Source organism: Mesoplodon densirostris, chromosome 12 (assembly GCF_025265405.1).
Source record: "Mesoplodon densirostris isolate mMesDen1 chromosome 12, mMesDen1 primary haplotype, whole genome shotgun sequence".
NCBI lineage: Eukaryota > Metazoa > Chordata > Mammalia > Artiodactyla > Ziphiidae > Mesoplodon > Mesoplodon densirostris.
In genome coordinates, this window is record NC_082672.1 from 16,582,106 (window position 1) to 16,603,227 (window position 21,122).

A 21,122-nucleotide genomic window follows, 5' to 3' on the forward strand; every position below is an offset into this window, starting at 1 on the left:
GGCCATTCTGACTGGTGAAGGCCCTTATCAACTCTTGACTGAATTATTGTAATAACTTCCTAACTAGAGTCTTTTACTTCATTCTGGTCCTTCAAGTTTATTATCCAACTGTCAACCAAATTACATACTTGAAAGATAATTCTAGATTCTGCTTCTAGTATGACCAAGTAAGCTCCTGATGGATTGACTTTATCATATGTAACAACTATAAATTAAGGGGGGAAAAAAGCTAGCTAAAGATACAGAAGTGGAACCAAGAGCAGGCAGATTCTGGGTGGAAGTAGACACTTGGGAGGAATGGCATTAGATGAGTGTCTCATTTTTATGATATCTTGCCTGAGAGTGGCCCAAATCTCTAGCTGAAACACCAACCACATATGTGTGGGGAGGAATCCAAGCATCCTAAGAATCAAAGAACTAAACTGACATTTGAGATGCTGCCCAAGAGAAAGAGAATCAAACCAAGTTAATTGCTTGCTTAACCAAGCAAGCAAAACACCTCCAGAGGCGTATCCCAGAATCCAGAGTGTAACATAATATATCCAACATCCATGATACAATCCAAACTTACCTGGCATACAAAGAAATATAAAAATATGACCTAGTCTCAAGAGAAAACACAATCAGTGGAGGTTGACCCCAAGATCTTATTTCCAACATCTGGAATTGGCAAAGGTATTACAATGGCTCTTATAACTATGCGTGATGATGTAAAGAAAAACATTCTCGTAAATGTACAAATAGGCAATCCCAACAAGAAAATAGAAGCTATAAGAAATTACCAAAAGGAAATTTTCCTTGATTGAAGACATAAACTGGCAAATTATAGAAAGCTCATGAGAGGTCCAATAAATTGCATTATTTAATTGCATGCATAATAAAAGTATCTCTGGAAGGTAGTTAACGAGTTTGTTGTTACTGTCTCTGGGGATGGGAACTGGATTTCTAAGGTAGCAAGAATAGGAGAAAGACTTCCCACTATATAAGCCTTTGTATTATTTGAATTTGAATCATGTAAATGCATTGCCTATCCAAATATAAATTCATAAAATGGAAATAAAAAATAAAATCTTTAAGTTCAAGTGGAGGAATGGGGCTTAGACAAAGGAAGATACACTTTCTTTGAGATAGGAGGCAAAACCAAAGGGCAAGAGTGAAGTAGAGACATTTGTTAAGTTGGAGGGTCAAAGTATTGGGATTAGGTTATGCTGCATATGAAACCCGAAACAATTACTTAGACAGACAATATCTGGAGTTGGCAGTCCACACCTGCTTTAACAGCTCCACAAGGTCAGTCCACACTTCGTCTGTTCAGTTCTGCTATCTTCATCACATGGCTTATATCCTAAAGGTCATTTATGGTCAGTAATTGGCTGCTTATACTCTATCCATTTTTTCCCCTGTTCTAACCTGGTGAAAAGAGGGGATGATGTGACTGGAAGGGGGATTTTCAGGGCCTCTCCCTGTTAGGTACCTTCCTAAAAGTTCTATATAACACGCCCACTGGCCAGAAGTTAGATCCACGGCCACACCTAGCTGCATGAGAGTCTGGAAAAGGTAGTCCTTATTCCAAGCAGCCCAATTTAATCAAGCTAGGTTCTGTTACCAAGGAAAATGTGTATTTGGTGGGCAGATGGCAGTCTCTGCCTCACTGAGCAAGTTGAGGGAATTTCAACCTGATAGCTTCTATTTTCTCTGAAGGTGGAGACATAGTGATTTGCTGAAAGGGCAGAAAGGGGTATGTGGCTGGCATGAGGACAGTGGTGAAAGTCTGAAATAACTAATGTGAAGAGTAAGAGAGAGAACTGAGGTGGGACATGCAGAAAAATATGTTTCAGGTGGGTTAGGCATCATGCAGTTGTGGTGCATCAATCTTCAAGGTGGTGTGATCTTTTTTTTTCCTATGGCATTCAGCAATCTGGGGGAGTAGCAGGTCTGTGATGGAAGCTATTATTTAGGAAGAATGTGCATAAGGTTAGTGAACAGCACTGGGGCTCTGGCTCAGTTTGTTGCTGCAAATACTGTGACATAATCTAAAAATTCAGCAGATTCTGATCCGTGGCTTGCAGGATCTCAGTTCCCCGACCAGGGACTTAACCTGGGCCACAGCAGTGAAAACCTGGAATCCTAAGCACTAGGCCACCAAAGAACTCCCTCTTCTTTTTTTTTTTTTTTTTTTTTTTAGCAGATTCTTAATCATGGTTAGAATTTTCTAGTCTTATACATACTCTGTATCCCAAGAGATGGCTCAAATTTTTGAAGGAGGTAGAGGAGGACTGCCAGTTGCAATAAACAAGGTGAGTGAAACTAGTCCTGAAAATCCTTTTAGATTTCTCTGATGAAATGTAAAAAGTGTCTCCAAATTCTATTTTTTACTGATTTAATGTATTTATTCTACAAATATCTAATTAATGTCTGCAATAGGCTAGACATTGCCCTAGTCAAATGGAAGAAGTATCTAACTTCATTAAAGTTTACCTCCTGGGGCAAGAGAGACAGCAAATACATAATGTCGAGAAATGGTCTGCATGTCATTCCCTCCTGTGTAATTCCAGGAGTCACAACACTTCTTGCAAGAGTCGCCCAATCTATTCTCTCTCCCCTCCAAACCCTTCTACTCACAGTTACCAAATCAATCTTCCTATTTCCTATCTAAATTATGCCTTCATCTGAATACCTTCAATGGCTCCTTTGCGGCTATTGAACAAAATTTAAACTCTTTACTGGCACCTACCTTTTACCTACTTTTCATTAACTTCCCGGTATGTGTCCTATGATCCTGCCAAATTACTGTCACCATTCACCAGAAAAAATAATCTCCAATTTTTCGGAGTCCCAGTTTGGACACAATCATTTTAGAGGGATGGTGATTGTAGAAGCCACACTGTAAAAGAAGAAACGACTAGTGTAGTAGTCATGAGGGCGGTACACAAATATTCTGTTTTTCCTTCAGGGCACACTGTAGAACTCAATGTTCCATCTCTTTGAAATCAGGCTTGGCCACATGACTTGCTCTGGCCAATGAAATGTGGACAGAAGTGGCAGGTCTCATATCCAGGCAGAAGTCATGAAAGTTACCGCATTTTCTTTTTTCCACTGTCCAGGGTCCCAGTGCCTGCATCCACTCTACCATGAACATATAGAGTAAACGAGAAAAAAAATTCCTGGCGTTTGAAACCCCTTCAATTTAGAGAGGTTACTACAGGGTACCCTAGTCTTACTAGACTAGTACAACTACTGAAGAAACAGAAGTAGTAAATGTAAGCCACTGTTTGGAGGTTTTTTGTTTTTTAATTTTAAAAATTAACTTCAGGGCTTCCCTGGTGGCACAATGGTTGAGAGTCCGCCTGCTAATGCAGGAGACACGGGTTCGTGCCCCGGTCCGGGAAGATCCCACATGCCGCGGAGCGGCTGGGCCCATGAGCCATGACCGCTGAGCCTGCGCGTCCGGAGCCTGTGCTCCGCAACAGGAGAGGCCACAACAGTGAGAGGCCCGCGTACCGCCAAAAAAAAAAAAAAAAAAATTAACTTCATTGAGGTATAAATTATGTACAATAAAATGCATCCATTTTATGTGCATTGTTCAGTGTTTTAATAAACATATACACCTGCTTAACCATTACTCTAATTGAGATATAGAACATTTCCATCAACCTCAAAACATTTCCTCATGCCTTCCTGCAGTCTAGTCCTTCCCCTCACTTCTCCCAGCCCCCAATCCAGCCTCAAGCAAACACTGACCACCTTTCTGTTACTGCAGACTACTTTTGCCTGTTCTAGAATTTCATATAAATGGAGTCATATAATATGTATTCATTTTATGCCCTTTGAGAAGTTTTTAGACTATAAATTGCCTTTATAATTCAACATACCTTTTCACTCATATAAATAATGAAGGTTGATTCAGTCTAACTAGGGTAATTAACCTGTACCTCCCTGAATTGTTTTTTCATTTCAAAAAGCTATACTAATTATACTTTCCTATACTAATTATACTTTACATTACAATAGAGTTCAAATCCATCATAGCGAAACTATTATTTTCTACTTAGTTGAGAATTTTACAAGACTTTAAGCTTCATGAAACATTCTATTTTGTTGACCACTGTTTACCCAATGCCTACAATGCTGTCTGGCATGTATTAGTTGCTTAATAAACATCTGTGGACTGAATGGTTGTATTTTCCTTGAATTGCCTTTATATAAGTCTGTGTTAAATTAATGGGATGTTTTAAAATCAGAATTTTAATTACCATGCATTCCTAGAGGATAACGTGTCTTAAATCCCTCTATGCCACCTTAGGTGGAAGTAGAGGATGGAGATCCTGGAGGAAGCATGGCCACTAGTACTGTCGAGTACGTGTGTTTCTGTACATCGTGGAACATAATTTTATTGTCTGGTTGCATTAAAACGTTGACCAAAAAAATCAAGAATATAAAATTCCACCATCATTGTGTCCAAATACCTTTGTTTACCCATTCTCTATTTTATTCATGTTATGTCGTGACAAGCGCCTCAGCCAAATTCTGAGTATTTGGTTCTAAAACAGTATTTGTCACAAACGAATTGTTTGACCCTTGAAACTCACCTGTAAAATAGACACTCTGACCTCCTAACCTGTGAAGAGAGTGATGAAAATCAAGAGGGAGGAAAAGTGAGGAAGCTCTAATTTGAGTCATTACTACCCGCCCCTGCCCAGTCCGCGCGGGAGGCTTGGCGCGGGACTGCGCAGGCGCGCCCCCGTCGGCCCCGCCCCACCTCCGTCGGCCCCGCCCCACCTCCGTCGACCCCGCCCAACCGACGCACGGCGCGCGCACGACGCACGGCGTCCTCGCTCCCGGGGCGTAGCCCAGCTTGCGCCGGAATTACCGGGGTTCTCCCCAGCACCGGAAGTGAAACTGGCGGGTTTGCCTTCAAATTCTCGGTGAGTGGAAGCAGCGCCCTGAGGCTGGTGACGGTTGGACCAGGCAGTGCTGGGTCCGTGAGCACAAAACAGGGTGGTTGGGGCAGGACAGGGCAGGCCCTCCTTCCTCGCTGCCCGGAGCCCCGCTCGGCCCTCCCGCTCCGCCTGCCGCTGGGCGGTTTCCTGAGGAGCCTCGGAGACACAGGTGAGTGTTGGCTCTCTAGGTCTCCTGGGAATCCCCGACCCATGTGGCCGGGTCGGCGAGGGATTCGGGAGCCTGTGATGCGATCCCGCTGCGCATTCGGCTGTGAACTTGCCGGTGCCTGTGCCGAGGTCCTAGGTCCTTGCTGTTGTCGCTGACACCTGTGGCTCGGGTGACGGTCCCCCTACCGGAGGAGTCCTGTCCGGACAGAGACTTCTGGGGGCTCCTGCCGATCCCACTCTAGGCCTGTCTCCTTAGAGAAGTCTCCGGCCGAGACAACCTGTTTTTATTTCCTCGCTTTTTTGACGGGTCCTCTCCCAAATTCGTCCACGCCCCCGCCCGAAACCCTCTACCCTAAAAAAAAACACCAAAAGCCTTGACTTTGGGGATGCAGCTTCCTTTCTTATGTTTTGTTAGGTAGGTGTGCTATTGTTGAGGATGTTCTTTCTTATTTAGTTTATTCTGTAGCCAGGCGTTCTCTGGGAGGCTATGGACCTTTTTGTTTAGAGTTGGTACCTTTTACAAAACGTATCCCTCGAAACTTTGTTTCATACTGTATATTATATGGTGATGAAGTTAGCGATGAACGTGGATCCTTAATGCTTTGCAGTGGATAGTCTCAGGCCCTTATTTACTCAAAAATAATTTTCTCTTTTAACTGCGAAGTGCCATTTTTATATCAGTCACTAACATTTATATCAGTTACTAACATTGCTGCTCTCTTGAAAGCACTCATTTGTCTTCCTCTTTGAAATCAGACCTTTAGATACTGCTGAGGACATTCCTAACGTTTTAGAATGTGTGCGATAAATCTTTGCCCCATAGTCACAATGCTAGAGCACCAAGGTATCGAAAGATTCTTGTGATGTTCATACAGGCCTAAATATCTCAGTGTGCAGCCTTATTTTTTTTCCCAAAGGAGATGGTTTTTGTAATCAGTGAGTTCTCACACAAAGAAATAGTGGCAAAACTCTTTGTCTTGTATTAGTATTAATAACTTGTGACTTGTTTCATATCTTAAAAAAAAAAAAGGCAGTACCAATCGACTTTCCAACATTCTTAGACTGTGAAAAGCTATATAAAGCTACTTTATGGCATTGGTTATTCAAGACCTTTTTACATTTTATAGATTCAGTATTAGGCATATTATATAGTCTACAACGGATTCTGCATCTTATTTTGAAACTGGTATCACAATTCTGACAAATACTAAGGATTAGAGAATCTTGTAGAATTTACTGTATTAAAAACAATGTTGAATTTCTGTTTACAACAATAGTTCTGGATTGTTTGTTTTTTAGCTGTTTGCTTAAAAAGATACTCTTTGTGGACCACACAACATCACATTAAGTTTGCTAGAAATTTTGCTGTAATATTGAGTTTTTAGTGTTTAAAAAAATTTTGACTGTTATTTGAATTAAAATTTCATGTTGCATCTTACTTAGTTTAAATAAATGAATTTACTCATTAAGATAAATAAATACTCAGTACACTTAAGCAAAAGGATGGTTCTGATAGGAAGGATCATGTAAAGGAAAAGGTTGCTGTGAGATAAAGCATGCATCACCTATGCTTATGTTTATTTTTCTCTTTAATAATCTCTTTAAAAACCAACAGTCTGTGTTTTTGGACAGTCTCATTTTTTATAATTTTATAATCTCATTTTTGTTCTACTAATTGAACCAATAGGTAGTGTTTACAGTTCACTGTGGTTAAAATTTGGTCTACAGGCTTTTCTTCACATATATTCATTTCTTCAAGTACTGCCAGATATTGTGTCAGGTAGACCCAAATTCTGTCTTCCTAAAGTGTAATTTTGGCAATGATAAGGATATATTCTTGAAAATTGAAGAATCTCATAATTTTACAGTGTTGACGTTCATTTCAGAAGAAGAATGTCTGATACTAAAAGAATAGGAAAATTTGTTTTTTGTCTAACATTTATTCATTGCATGGTATTTTGATACATTTTCGGTAAACACATCATTTCTTTGATAACCAAGAATTTTTCAGGTCATTTTTAATGTGGCCTTGGATTGACTTTACATTTGTTTGTTAGAAAATGTCGATTCATTGGCTCCCCAGGAATTTTATCTGACTAGAAAGAAGTATCCAGGACACGGAACCGTCAAAGAAGGCCTGGAGTGACTTCTGTGAATTTTGGAACATTGAGCCCTGGCCCTCAGAAATACAAAAGAACAACCTATATATAAGTAACAACTTAATTTGGATTTTTTTTTTTTTTTTTAGTTGGGGGAAGGGAAGAAAGATCTGGAGGGAGTCTGTTAAGGAAAAGAGAGAGAGAAGGAAAAGACGTTAGAGTCTTGCTATCTATGCTTATCCAGATTAGCGATATACTGCCAGCAGCCAGCTCCAGCTGTACCCGTATAACATTATTGCTCAGACTAGGTGTCACTGTAGGGCATATATAGCTTCAGAGCAAAAGCAGTCGCACAGTTCTGGTAGGGATGAGTTGAGGATCAAGCATTGTGAGAGTGCTGAGGGTCAGAAACTGGACAAAAGTAAGAAATCGTAGTAGTTAGACAAAACCGGACAGTATTCATTCATTCAAAGATTTACTGAGTATCTGCTGTGTGAAAGGAAGCATGGTTCTAGGTGCTGGGGATATATCCATAAAATAACAGAGAGCCATGGTGTCTGACCACAGAGCTCTTATTAAGATGGAATATTATCAGTGGTCATGCTTTTCAGTCATGGGATTTTTTTTCCTTTTCTTTTGGACCCCAGATGCTCAGTCTTGAATTACTTATAGACCTCAGTTCATAGCTGTATTGCTTCATAACAAATTACCCAAAAACTTAATGGCTTAAAACAACAAACATTTATTGTCTCACGGTTTCTTTGGTCAGGCTCTGGGCATAGCTTGGCTAGGTGCTTCTGATTCAGGGCCTCGCACAGGCTGTAGTCAGGGTATCAGTCAGGGCTGCATTTATCTCAAGGGTCAGCTGAGGGAGGATCCAACTTCCTGCCTCCCTCACATGGTTGTTGGCAGGATTCAGTTCCTCTGGTCTGTTGGACTGGGGGCCTCAGTTCCTCACTGGCTGTTGCCCTTGGGCCTCCCTCCATCAGTTCTTTGCCATGTGAGCCTCTGCACTGGGCAACTCACAACATGGTAGCTGGTTTTCCCTTAGAGTAGTCCAACGAGAGAGCAAAAGACAGTAAGCAAGGTGGAAGTCCCAGTCTAATCTCAGAAATGATGTTCCATTATTTTTGTATATTCTGTTTGTTACAAGCTCACATTCAAGGGGAGATGATTACACAAGGGTATGGACACCAGGAAGCAGAGAGGTCATTGAGAGCCACCTTACAGGCTCTCTGTGATTATTGATGGATATAAGGCCCTTCTTTTGTTGTATTTATTTTTGGTTACTCCCCTACCCTTCATCCTCTTTCTTCATTCATATTTCCCTATCTCACCCTCCACAGACACTGTAATATATTTAATATATGTTCTTAGGTGTGTATGTGTCCTTTAAAAAAGAGTGTTTTATTCACCATATATATTGGGTTGGCCAAAAAGTTCGTACAGGTTCCATGACATATTACGGAAAAACCCGAACAAACTTTTTGGCCAACCCAATAAATATAGCATAATTTTAAGTTTATAAAATGATCTTGGCATTTAGACCTTGTTCTATGTCCAAGTTTTTTTTACACCCAACCCTGTATTTTGATGATCTGTCCATGTTGCTATTTGCAAATTTTGTTCATTGCTTCCATCTGCTACGTAGTATTCTCTATAGGGTGCATCCACCATATTTCCTTACCTATTTTCTTAGCAGGGAATAGATAGATTACCTCCAACTATTGATTTCTCAAACAGTTCTGTCGTTAACATCCAAAAACAAGTCCCTTTGTGGGTCTGTGTGAAATTTCCTCTGGAATATTTACAGAAAAGTAGGGTTGCAAGGTCATAGGATATATGCATACATAATTTCTCTAAGTACTGCCAGATTGCTCTCCAAAATGATTATACCAGTTTATGCCCACACATTTTATGTGAGAATGTCCTTTTTCCCAAATAATTGCCAATACTTAGTATTATTGGATTTATTAATTTTTTTAATCTGGTAAATGTAAAAGGGGTCTCTCATTGCATTCTTCTATTACTAGTATCTGTACTTGTTAACCATTTGGGTTTTCCCTTCCATGAATTATGCTTTACGCCTTTATGTGCTACCCTTTTTAAATTTAATTTTATTTATTTATTTATGGCTGTGTTGGGTCTTCGTTTCTGTGTGAGGGCTTTCTCCAGTTGCGGCAAGTGGGGGCCACTCTTCATCGCGGTGCGCGGGGCCTCTCAATATCGTGGCCTCTCTTGTTGCGGAGCACAGGCTCCAGACGCGCAGGCTCAGTAATTGTGGTGCACGGGCTCAGTTGCTCCGCGGTATGTGGGATCTTCCCAGACCAGGGCTCGAACCCGTGTCCCCTGCATTAGCAAGCAGATTCTCAACGACTGCGCCACCAGGGAAGCCTGCTACCCATTTTTATATGAAGTTCTTTTGTCCGTTAGTATGAGGAATTACAAGGATGGATTTTCTACACGTAGATTATAATTGCATTCCTGGGATAAACCTTCTGGTCATGGAGTGTGTGTGTGTGTGTGTGTGTGTGTGTACGCGCTGATACATTGTTAGTTAGCTAATCTTTTTTTTTTCTTTTTTTTAGTTAGCTAATCTTTTATTTAAGATTACCACATCATGCTCATAAGTGAAATAGACTTTTTATTGCTCTTAATTAGTTTTGAAATTGAGGTGATTCTCACCGCATAAAAAGTTGATCAGTTTTCCCCTTGTTTCCTGGGCCAATTTTTATGTGATTGGAATTAGCTTCTGTCTAGAGGGTAGGTAAAATCCCACCTATAAAAACCCCATATCCATATATCCACTAAGACTATGCTTAGTCCTTGTATATGGAAAGTTTCAGGGAAGATGCACTTAGCATTTATTGAAGACCTATTCTTTGCCAAGTACTATGGTAGGGACTCTAAATAGCCATTTATTCCTTCTAGTGCAACTCTTGGAAATAGTTACTATCCCAATTACAGATTTAAAAACTAAGGCTCATTAAAGTGAAGGGACTTGACAAAGGTGGCGGAATTACAGTTCTAACCGAGATTCTTCTAACCTCAAAACACGTGTGTTTTCTGCTGTCACAGTGCCCTCCAAACAATGATCTAACATTCTGCATTTGTTCTGCAGATGTTTAGCAAGACTTGTATGTCACGCACTGAAGTTACCATCTCAGACCTTTCCTCTGTAAATCCTGCTCTAAAAGAACTTAGAGATTCAAGGTAGACAAGTGCCTTGAGATGAAGGCCCCAGTAAAGAGCCAGGGGACTTTAGAAGGGGGAGGGCTTATTTTGAACTGGGAAGTTCGGAAGGTTGACATACTGGGAGAATTGCCATCTGAGTGGGGTTTTGACACATAGGTAGGGTTTGACTGTGGGAACTGAGGAATTTCTTTGAAGGAGTGGAAATGAGCATGAACAAATGTATAGAGATGGAAAAAGTACATTGTGAGTGTCTTCAGAGATCCTTGGAAAGTATACTTTTAAAAAACTCTTTGTAGTACTTATTTTTAAGAGGTAATATTAAATGTTTCTTTCTTTTTTAGCTTATAATTGAGCATGAGTCTTCTTATGATTAGTGAGAATGTAAAATTGGCCCGTGAATATGCATTGCTGGGAAATTATGACTCTGCAATGGTCTATTATCAGGGAGTTCTTGATCAAATGAACAAGTATCTATACTCAGTCAAAGATACATACCTCCAGCAGAAATGGCAACAGGTAAGAAACTTGACTGATGTTTGTTTTAATTGTTTAAAATACTCAGATGTAAATAGGTAGTGCTTTTGAAGCTTTACATTAAGAGTGTATAATTTATTACATGGATTTGTATATAATGTTTCTTAAAACTTGATTATTATATTAGTCCATATTCTCCATCATCAGTATGATGAGTTCTACTCAGTTATTCTAATTTTTGGAATCTAATAGTAATGGTTTTGAAATTTTTTTCTAGATCACATTTTTACCTGGTAAAATTAGAATTGACTTTATTAAGCCATTGTTGAAACTGCAGGTGACACCTGAATCTCACAAGTACCAAATTCTCTATAGAACATCATAAAGCAGACCATATTTGCATCCCACGTGACGAACTTTAGTCACTGAGGACCAGTAAAAGTTTATAGGTAGAAACTATAAACAGGTCCAGTTGAATATGGCATTTATAATATGGTTCAACAATGTCACAGGAGAGAAATATTATAGAAATTAATAGTCTTTTTGTGCTGGTCTTCTAGGTAGAGTATTATCCCTCAGATACTACTAAACTGCTTTTTTCATAGTATTCCATATTTGTCCTAAATTTCTTTAAAAGAGAAAAATATTCTACCTCTTTGAACTTAACCTCTTTCCTTAAGTCTGCCTCTGCATATTTTACATTAGAAGGGGAAAACACTTTATTTCATGAAGAGTCTTAAATTTGTCACTGAAAGACTTTTAAGACCTTTTGTTCTTAGGCCAGCAGCTTTTACTTAAAAAGTCTAAGCTTTTTTATAAGGATATTTAAATCATTTAGTTTTAAAGCCAAATATTACTAACTTCATTTCAGTATTTCATATATATATATGTGTGTGTGTGTGTGTGTGTGTGTGTGTGTATATATATATATATATATATATATAGTTTTAAAATTGAGTCAAGACTGCTTTTAAAAAAAATATATTGGTTGTGTGTGGATTGAGCCATTTATCCTCCGAAGCTTTATTTTTCAAACTGTGGGATGCAGTCCATTAGTTATGAAATTAGTGGATTCTGATCAGCATTTTTAAAGTCAATTAAGTAGCATAAGAACCATTAAAGCGCAACTTGGAAAAGTATTGTTTTTACCAAACTTTGAAGTTACAGCTAACTTTTAAATTTGTTATGCACTTTGAATACGAACCGTAAGTCAGTCATGATGGCTTAATTAGCCAGGATACTTAATTCATTTTATCAGAATTAATTTTGCAATTAGAAATAAAGAACTCATGAACCATTATTAAAATTTCAACAGAATATTTTGGTATGGTTTCCTGGATATCTGATGTCAAAATGGAGGCTTCTGACATCTTTACTAAATGGCCTGACTTAATCTTGGCAGTGATTTATTAGTTATAGAAATTTAAAGAGCCATATTCTCCTTTGAAATCAGGTTTGGCAGGAAATAAATGTGGAAGCTAAACACGTTAAGGATATCATGAAAACACTAGAAAGCTTTAAACTAGACAGCACTCCATTAAAAGCTGCACAGCATGAGCTTCCAGCGTCCGAGGGAGAAGTCTGGTCCCTGCCTGTACCTGTTGAACGAAGGTAAGTGGAGACCCTTTAAGAAACACACTGGCACAGAAAACTGATAGCATTGGTTCTACCTAGGAAGAGAACTGGAGACTGAGAGATGGGAACGGGAGAGGGTTTTTTACTGAATACCTTTTGTAACTCTTAAATTGTATATCATGTAACTGCCTCATTTCAGTAAATTAAATTTAGGTAGACATAGACCAAAAATATGCTTTTGTGAATGAGCTTAAAGTAGTGTAGGCACTGTTACCTTATGGAAGGAACATGGGGATGGAGATTGAAATATCTGGGCTCTAGGTCTGTATCATTATTTGTAGCTCTGGGAAAATCATGTAACCTCTCTAGAGCTCAGCTTTTTGTTATGTAAAGTGAGGGAATTAGACTAAAACAGTGGTTCTCAAAAAGCTATCACAGAATACTGCTATCTATCAAGCTATACTGCTGCTAAAATTTAAAAATGGGCTTTTTAGTTCACAGAAAAAAAGAAAAGATAAAATGTTCTCAATTATAGGTTTTTCTTTGGTATTTTTATCCCCAGTTTCCTATTACCTGGTGCCAGCAAATGAACAATTAGTGAAAGTTGATATTTACTGAAATGCAAAAGAGCCAATTATGCTTAGTTCCACTACATAATTTTTAACTGATGAGTGTGCAAGTGGGTGTCATTTATCCATTTTACTCACATAATAGATTTCCTAGTTTATATTGTGGGTTTAAATACATTAGTGTAAAATAGCATCGTACAAAAAACACTGACTTTCAGGTTCTTTGTCCCTTAACCAGTTTGAGAACCTTGCATTAAAACATTGCTCAGGTGTTTTTCAGGTGTTTAAGATTCTATCATTATAACTGTTCATCCTCAATTGTATTTTATGATAGGTGCTAGATATTGAGTGCTCACAGAGTTCTGAGCACTAATATAGGATACACATGTTACTTTATTTATTTCTTACAATAAGCCTTCCAAATAAGTCATATTTTCTCTGTGTTTCAGGTAAGATAGCTGAGGTAGAGGGAAGTTAAGTAACTTTTTCCCATTATCACAGAGGTAATAACTGGTGGAGCTAGGATTCGAACCCAGATATGTTTGATTACAAAGCTGGCACTCTGCCATACCAGTCATTCCCAAACTCTAGCATACATAAAGATCTCCTGGTATACTCATTCAGAATGTGGATTCCGGGGCTTCACTCCCAGAGAATCTGGTGTAATAGCAGGTGGAACCCAGAAGTCTTCAGGTGATTCTGATACAGGTGGTCAATGGATCACACTTCGAGAAGTACCATACCAAAGTGTTCCCCCTCCAGTTTAAAATTAACTGATGGGTATTGATTGTTTCTTAGCCACTTTGATTTTCTTCAGCTCCAGGTAAAAGTACTAATGTTCTGTTATTGACTCTGATACCTTCTGAATATTTACTAAATTTTACCCCTACTCTAAGTACTTTTACGTATATTTTCTGTTTTATTTTAGAATTCACTAAAAATAAAAAAAAAGGTACAGCAATAGGCTCATTAAAGAAAAATAGGAAAATGCATAAAAGTAGGGGGGAAATCATAGAGTCATCCTAGTGCAACTTCTAGTCTTTTATGCATTGTTTATTTTCATAGTTGTAGTTGTGCTATATCCATAATATAGAACCTTGTACCCTGTTTGTTTAAAAAATCCTAAAAGTAGACAACAATTGTCATACACTTACCAAATACCGTGTTAATTGCTTTACATATATTACATATATTATTTAATTCTCAAAACAGTTTTAGAAGGTAGGTACTAAACTTTTAGCCCCAATTTCTGATAAGGACACTTAAGCTTAGATAGGTTAAGTAATTTGCTCTTCATATTGTAAATGTTGATAATTTATAAGCCATCTTAGACCTTATTCTCTGCTGCTTTTAAAGGGTTGTTTGCTACTCTTTTGAGGGATATAACCTACATAGTTAATCATGCTCTTATTCATTGTTTCCTCTTTTTTTTTAAATTTTATTTATTTTTGGCCATGTTGGGTCTTCATTGCTGCACACAGGCTTTCTCTAGTTGCGGCGAGCGGGGGCTACTCCTCATTGCGGTGTGTGGGCTTCTCATTGCGGTGGTTCTGTTGTTGTGGAGAACGGGCCCTAGGGCACGCGGGCTCAGTAGTTGTGGCGCACAGGCCTAGTTGCTCTGCGGCATGTGGGACCTTCCCAGACCAGGGATCACACCTGTGTCCCCTGCATTGGCAGGCGGATTCTCAACCACTGCGCCACCAGGGAAGTCCTCCCCTTTTTTGTTGTTACAAATAAAGTGAATATTTTTCCACATTTATGATTACTTTTTCTTAATTTCAAAAGTAGAACTAATAATAGATGAGTCAAGTTGTGTTTTTATTTTATTTTACCTAGGAATATGTCTTACTCCTACTTTCTTTTTTTTTTCCTCTTTCTGGAGAATCATCATTTGGCCCTTGTATTAGTCTACTCTGGCTGCTATAACAAAATACCACAGACTGGGTGGCTTAAGCAACAGGAACTTATTTCTCACAGTTCTGAAGGCCAGAAAGTCCAAGACTAAGGTGCCAGCCAATTTGGTTCCTGGTGAGGACTCTTCCTGAGCAGTGACTTCCTCTTCTCTGTGTCCTCACATGGCAGAGGGAACAGCAAGCTTTCTGGTGTCTCTTAATAAGGATACTAATTCCGAGATCGACCCCACCCTTTTGATCTTATTTACCTTTTAATTACTTTCTTACTTCAAATGATCACATTGGAGTTTAGGAATTCAACATAATGAATTTTGGAGGGGTACAAACATTCAGTCTATAACAACCCTGTAACTCCTTTATCAATTACTGGTAAGAACTTTCCAATGAATAGATGTGCCCAGTGATTATTCAGTTGATTTCAAATTTAATGAACTGCTTGGTTGCCACAATCTGATATGTGGAGGCAGGAGGTTTCTCTTTTAGGGGTAATGGAAAGTTGAGTTAAATGAGTCTTTCGTCTTGAAAAGTCTATGATGATGAACCCTAGTGTCCCTCCTTATTGCTTCTGGCTTTTCTTCAATATTTTTTTCTGTCTCTGAGTTTAAATGCCCTGGATTACTATTTAACTACAAAGTTCTCCTCTTTGACTTTATTTGCTGCATCTTTCTATTTCTTCCTGTAATTTATTCTACTTGCTTCCTCAACTGAATATCCCTCAAAACTCTTTATTTTTCTGTTGGTCTTAATTTGTACTCATTAAGAGAGCTTATTCTTTCAACTCTCCTGGTGATTCTAACCTTGACATTGCCTAAATTTTAATCCCATTTGAAGAACAGGTTTAACTGATCCAGCATTCTAGTGCTGTGCACGAATATGTTTGTACAGGAGGTTCATTGAAGCCTTTTAGAGGAAAGATTAGAAATAGAATAAAACTTTTTGGTATGATTCTTTTAAAAGTCAGCTCATGTCCCTCAAACATCTTCTCATCTCACTGCATAAAACCCAAAGTTGTCTGTATGTCCCTCAGTGCCACCCTGTGAGATCTGGTTCTCTGCTACCTCTGTGACCTAAGTTCTTACAGTTCTCTCCCTCAGCCTTCTTGAACAAGTCAAACACAAATGCTTCAGTTCTCTGCACTTGTCTTTCCTTCAACTCAGATGTTTGATGGCTTGTTCTCTTGTTTCTTTCAGGTCTCTACTTAAATGTCACCTCAGAAAGGCCATCTCTGATCACCCTACCTATATCATTCCGTAGACCCTACCATTCTTTATTTTCTTAGATAGCATTTAGCATCATCTGAGGTACTGTTTATTTCTTCATTGAAACCCCCTCTGCCCACACACACACTTGAATGTGAGCCTGTGAGACTAAAGGCTTTCATTAAAGTTATTTTAAAAAATTTGTTACTTTAAATGCAGAGTAGTGCCTGTCAGTAGTAATAGTTCAGTAAATTATTTTTCAGATAAATGAATAGCAGTAAGAAGTGGATAAAGGGAATTCCCTGGCGGTCCAGTGGTTAGGACTCCATGCTTCCACTGCAGGGAGCATGGGTTCCATCCCTGGTCAGGGAACTAAGATTGTGCAAGCCACAAGGCGCGGCCAAAATAAAAAAAAAAAAAGAAGTGGATAAAGTGTGACACATTTTATGTGACTGACTGCCAGCTAGCCACTAAAAGTCATTTATGAGGTGATGATAGAGGAAAGAATACCGGCAATGCCTCATGATATAATGAGTAGAGAAAAATAGGAGCATATGTGTATTTAATGGTTCCAATTTTGTTTAAATGAAAGGCAACCATAAGAAAATAAACTAATATGTTAAGTGGTTAACTCTGGATAGTGGGGTTAAGGGGACTTTTTCAAATTCTTTATACTTTATTATAATTCAGTGTCTATTTTATATTATTTTTCTTAAGAGGAAAAATAAATATATATTTTAAAGCAGTATCCCTACTTGGCTATCCAAGTTTCTAAATCCAAAATTGAACCCTCATCATTCCTTTCACATATATATTGGTTTGGCTTTATCATCCTCCCAAATTCTCATTCTCAACCTTTCACATCTAAGAGTATCTTTTTTCATAGTGTCTCTTAGATTTTTTTTTTTTTTTTTTGGCAGTACGCGGGCCTCTCACTGCTGTGGCCTCTCCCGTTGCGGAGCACAGGCTCCGGACGCGCAGGCTCAGCGACCATGGCTCACAGGCCCAGCCGCTCCGCGGCTTGTGGGATCTTCCCGGACCGGGGCACGAACCCGTGTCGCCTGCATCGGCAGGCGGACTCTCAACCACTGCGCCACCAGGGAAGCCCTATCTCTTAGATTTTTATCATTACTCCCTGAGCTAGGCCCTCATCTCATGCCTTGATAACATCTCCCTGCTTTTTGGTTTCCTTCATCAGTGTATCTTATTTATTATTAGACTGATCTTTCTGAAACCTTTTCAGTGGCCGTCAGCTAAAAACCAAGCCCCTTGAACTGGCAGTATTTAGATCTACCTACTGAACCACCTTATCTGTTCAGTATCATGTCTTAATGTTTACCATGTCTTCACAGTTAGTATCTTTATAACCTTTACATAGATTAAGCTCATCTTGCTTTCTTTGCTTTTCTTCACTGATTTTCTTGTCTGCAATTGTACCATCTTGTTTAGGTCAACTTCTGTGTTTCCAGGTCCAATTTACTTTGTCTTCAAGAGGCCATTCTTTCACACTTTCTAGTATACTTGCCTAGTCTTATGTATCTTCTTCCTTCTTAACTATACTTGAGGTATTTGAGGATAGGACTCCCCTGCCTTTTTTATTGCTTATTTTACTGGCCCCAACCAAGTCTAGAAGTGTAGTAGGAGCCTAATAAATATTTGAGAGGTCTAAATCCTGCCACAGAAATAAAGATGAAGTGATCTACATAGAGGTAAAGCACCATACATGAGTTCTTGTAACTGTCCATAGCCAGTGCTTATGTCAGTTTTTTTTAATGGGAAAATGATTAAATTTTATTAATTAAAACAGAACTGTGATACATTCTAAATAAAATGATACCAAATTGCACATATATCAGTACATAAGTGTGAATTCTACACCTGTGCTTTGTTCTTGCTCTTTCGATAAAACTCCCTTCTCTGATTATCGTTCTCTTTTCAGTTTCCAAGAATCAGACTAATTTTTCATGTATCCTTGCTATACAATAGCTATTTCCTTTTAAAAGAGAGGTGATGATCACGTGACTTCTATTATTTCTACCATATAACCATAGTGCACCACAGATAGCTATGTCCAGTTTAAATGCTAGACCTTAGATTTCAGTGACCTCAAGTTTATTCAGTTTTATCTTGTGTTCAGTTATGCCTTTGCTTCTTTAGTTCATAAACTAATGTACACACTATGTGTGTTCATCTATATATGGACCAACTCCAAGAGTTGATTATGATTTTCATGATCTTGTGTTTGACTAGACCCTCACCAGGACCTAGAAAACGCCAGTCGTTTCAGTACAGTGATCCTAAACCACAGAGTAACCGTCCAAGTACAACTGTCAGAATTCACCGTCCATCTGCACACAGTGTTCACAATGACAGAGGGAAAGCTGTTCGTTGTCGGGAAAAGAAAGAACAGAATAAAGGAAGAGAGGAAAAGGTAAATGTTACTGATTTTCATAAATGAAAAAGTTATTTATTAACCTTAAAAATGAAGACTGTACAAATTTTAATAATTTTTAGTAATTAAATCTGCTACTATAATAAAACCATAGTCACACTCCACCTAGGCTAGGATTTTTCCTACTCACTATTCAACAAATAATTTTGGTTGTTTTTTGTAACTTTCTATCTTGATATAATTTCTGACTTGCAAACAAGTTACAAGAATGGTATAAAGAACTTCCAGTGTGATGAATTGGGAGATTGAGATTGACATGTATACACTGATGTGTATAAAATGGATGACTAATAAGAACCTGCTGTATAAAAAAATAAAGAGAAAAAAAACTTCCATATATTCTTTACCCAGTTTTACCAGTTATTAATATTATGTCCCTTTTGCTTTATCATTTACTCTCTGTATATACTTTATTTTTCCTGAAGCATTGAGAGTAAGTTGTAGAAGTCATGCCCTTTTACCCTTAGATATTTTAGAGTCAATTTCCTAAATACTAGGACATTGTTTCGCATAAAAACAATGTAGTGATCAAAAATCATAAATTTTGCATTGATACAGTACTGTTATCTAATACACAGACCTTTATAAAATTTTGCCAGTTAGCCCAATAATGTCATTTGTAGCTCCTCCCGCCCCCCGTGCCAGGACCCAATATAGAAGCATACATTGCATTTGGTTGTCATGTTTCTTTAGTCTCTTTTATTTTTATTTATTTATTTTTTTAAATTTATTTATTTTTGGCTGCATTGGGTCTTCGTTGTTGCATGCGGGTTTTCTCTAGTTGCAGTGAGCAGGGGCTACTCTTCGTTGCGGTGCGCGGGCTTCTCTTGTTGTGGAGCACAGGCTCTAGGCGCAGGCTCGGTAGTTGTGGCTCACGGGCTTAGTTGCTCCGCAGCACCTGGGACCTTCCTGGACCGGGGCTCGAACCCGTGTCCCCTGCATTGATTGGCAGGCGATTCTTAACCACTGTTCCACCAGGGAAGCCCTCTTTAGTCTCTTTTAATGTGAACATTTCCTCTGCCTTTATCTTTTTTGGCCTGACTTTTTTAAGAGTTATTTTGTAGAATGTTCCTCAGTTTGGATTTGCCTGATGTTTCCTCATGATTAGATTTAAGGTTGTGCATTTTTGGCAGGAATACCACTGAAGTGAAGTTTTGGTCTTCTCAGTGTATCGTATAAGGAGGCACAGGATGTTTATTTGTTCTATTACTTGTGATAAATTGGATCACTTGGTTAGGGTGGTGTCTGCCAAGTCTCTCCACTATACAGTTACTCTTTTTCCCTTTATAGTAGTTTGTGGGGAGATACTTTGAGGTTATATAAATATCGTATTTCTCATTAAAGTTTCAGTTACTTGCTTTAGCATCCAGTGATTCTTGCCTGAAGCAGTTGCTCCTCTGATCATTGAAAAATCATTTTCTAACGCTAGTATCTCTTCTACATTAATTACTTGACATTGAACTGTAAGAAAAAGCTCTATCTCTTCCCCTTTATTTAATTTTATCAGTATGGGCTGGTGGACTCTTATTTTATTCAGTGAATTAAAATCTGTTACTATCCTTTTGATGCTTAAATTTGAGGAGCGGGAGCCCCTTGAAGCTGGATCTTGTCTTTTTGACACGTACTCACCATTCTCTGAGCATTTCCTCATTTTCTGGCAAAATAGGACGTTCCAGGCTCTTCGTATATTTACCCCATTTCTCCCGGAAACCCTGGTTCCTATTAGTGAGGAATGAGATTTATAAACCAAGATTCCAGTCCCAGTTACTATTTGAGGGCCTGTGCTCTCTTACAGTAAGAAGCATATGGGACTCTGAGAACCTAGTTTCTGTCCTCTCTACTTCCACCTCCCCAGTCCCTTGCCCCAGGCACATACCCAGTCTATGAAATGGTAAAGTACAGGCTCACTTGTGGGCTTGTCGTACCAAAAAGACCCCTCCACACCACCTGGGCAAAGTGAAAACTGGGTTGTAGCAAATGTAAAGCCCCCGGTGCTGCCCATTCAGTCCTTTTCAAAACATCATATCAGCCCGTACCTCAAGATCTTTTTCCTAAATTTGCAATCTAACTTTGTAATTCTGCTTGAGAACCTCATCCAGTAACCAGTCAAGCCACACCTTTAAACATAACCTTCCTTGTTGATATAGATACAGATGTGCATTTAGTTCTTGATTTTGTGGCATCACCTTTATTCCCCGTCCTCCCCATTTCTGGAGGTCATTTGCCCTTGTACATCTGGAGAGTCAGTTCCCTTGGGCCCCTCTCACCATCGTTCTATATAGTCCCGTATTTCTGTACTTTCAGCAACAGCAGTGCTATTGTAGTTCCTGAAACAAGGAAGGATATGCGGAAGGTGGCTAATGCCTCTGGCCTTAGGCAGTATTATCAATACCAAGGTTGCCCTCGCCTGTCATCTAGGGTGTGGGTTGTAAGCCTTTTAACCATCTGTGGTTTGTAGAGCTCAATGTCCTATCCCTTTTTCATTTTATATCTATACTTTTATACCCTGAGAAATGATGTGTAGAACCTGAGGTACTA

At 38.8% G+C, this 21,122-nt stretch overlaps 1 protein-coding gene across 5 annotated transcripts in view; it reads left to right on the forward strand.

The window, feature by feature from the left end:
• The first annotated feature begins 4,837 nt into the window (after positions 1-4,837).
• Positions 4,838-21,122, forward strand: part of KATNA1 (katanin catalytic subunit A1) — a 35,133-nt gene continuing 18,848 nt past the window's right edge. Inside the window, exons 1-5 of one of the 5 annotated variants that reach the window (XM_060114718.1) lie at positions 4,851-5,109; positions 7,192-7,319; positions 10,744-10,918; positions 12,330-12,487; positions 18,383-18,563. In XM_060114718.1, the coding sequence (XP_059970701.1) occupies positions 10,757-10,918; positions 12,330-12,487; positions 18,383-18,563 (501 nt within the window). In that variant the 5' untranslated portion in view covers positions 4,851-5,109; positions 7,192-7,319; positions 10,744-10,756. Of the gene's footprint in view, positions 5,110-7,175; positions 7,320-10,743; positions 10,919-12,329; positions 12,488-18,382; positions 18,564-21,122 lie in introns of those variants that run through there. The other 4 variants (XM_060114720.1, XM_060114719.1, XM_060114717.1 and 1 more) reach the window with 4 other exon arrangements.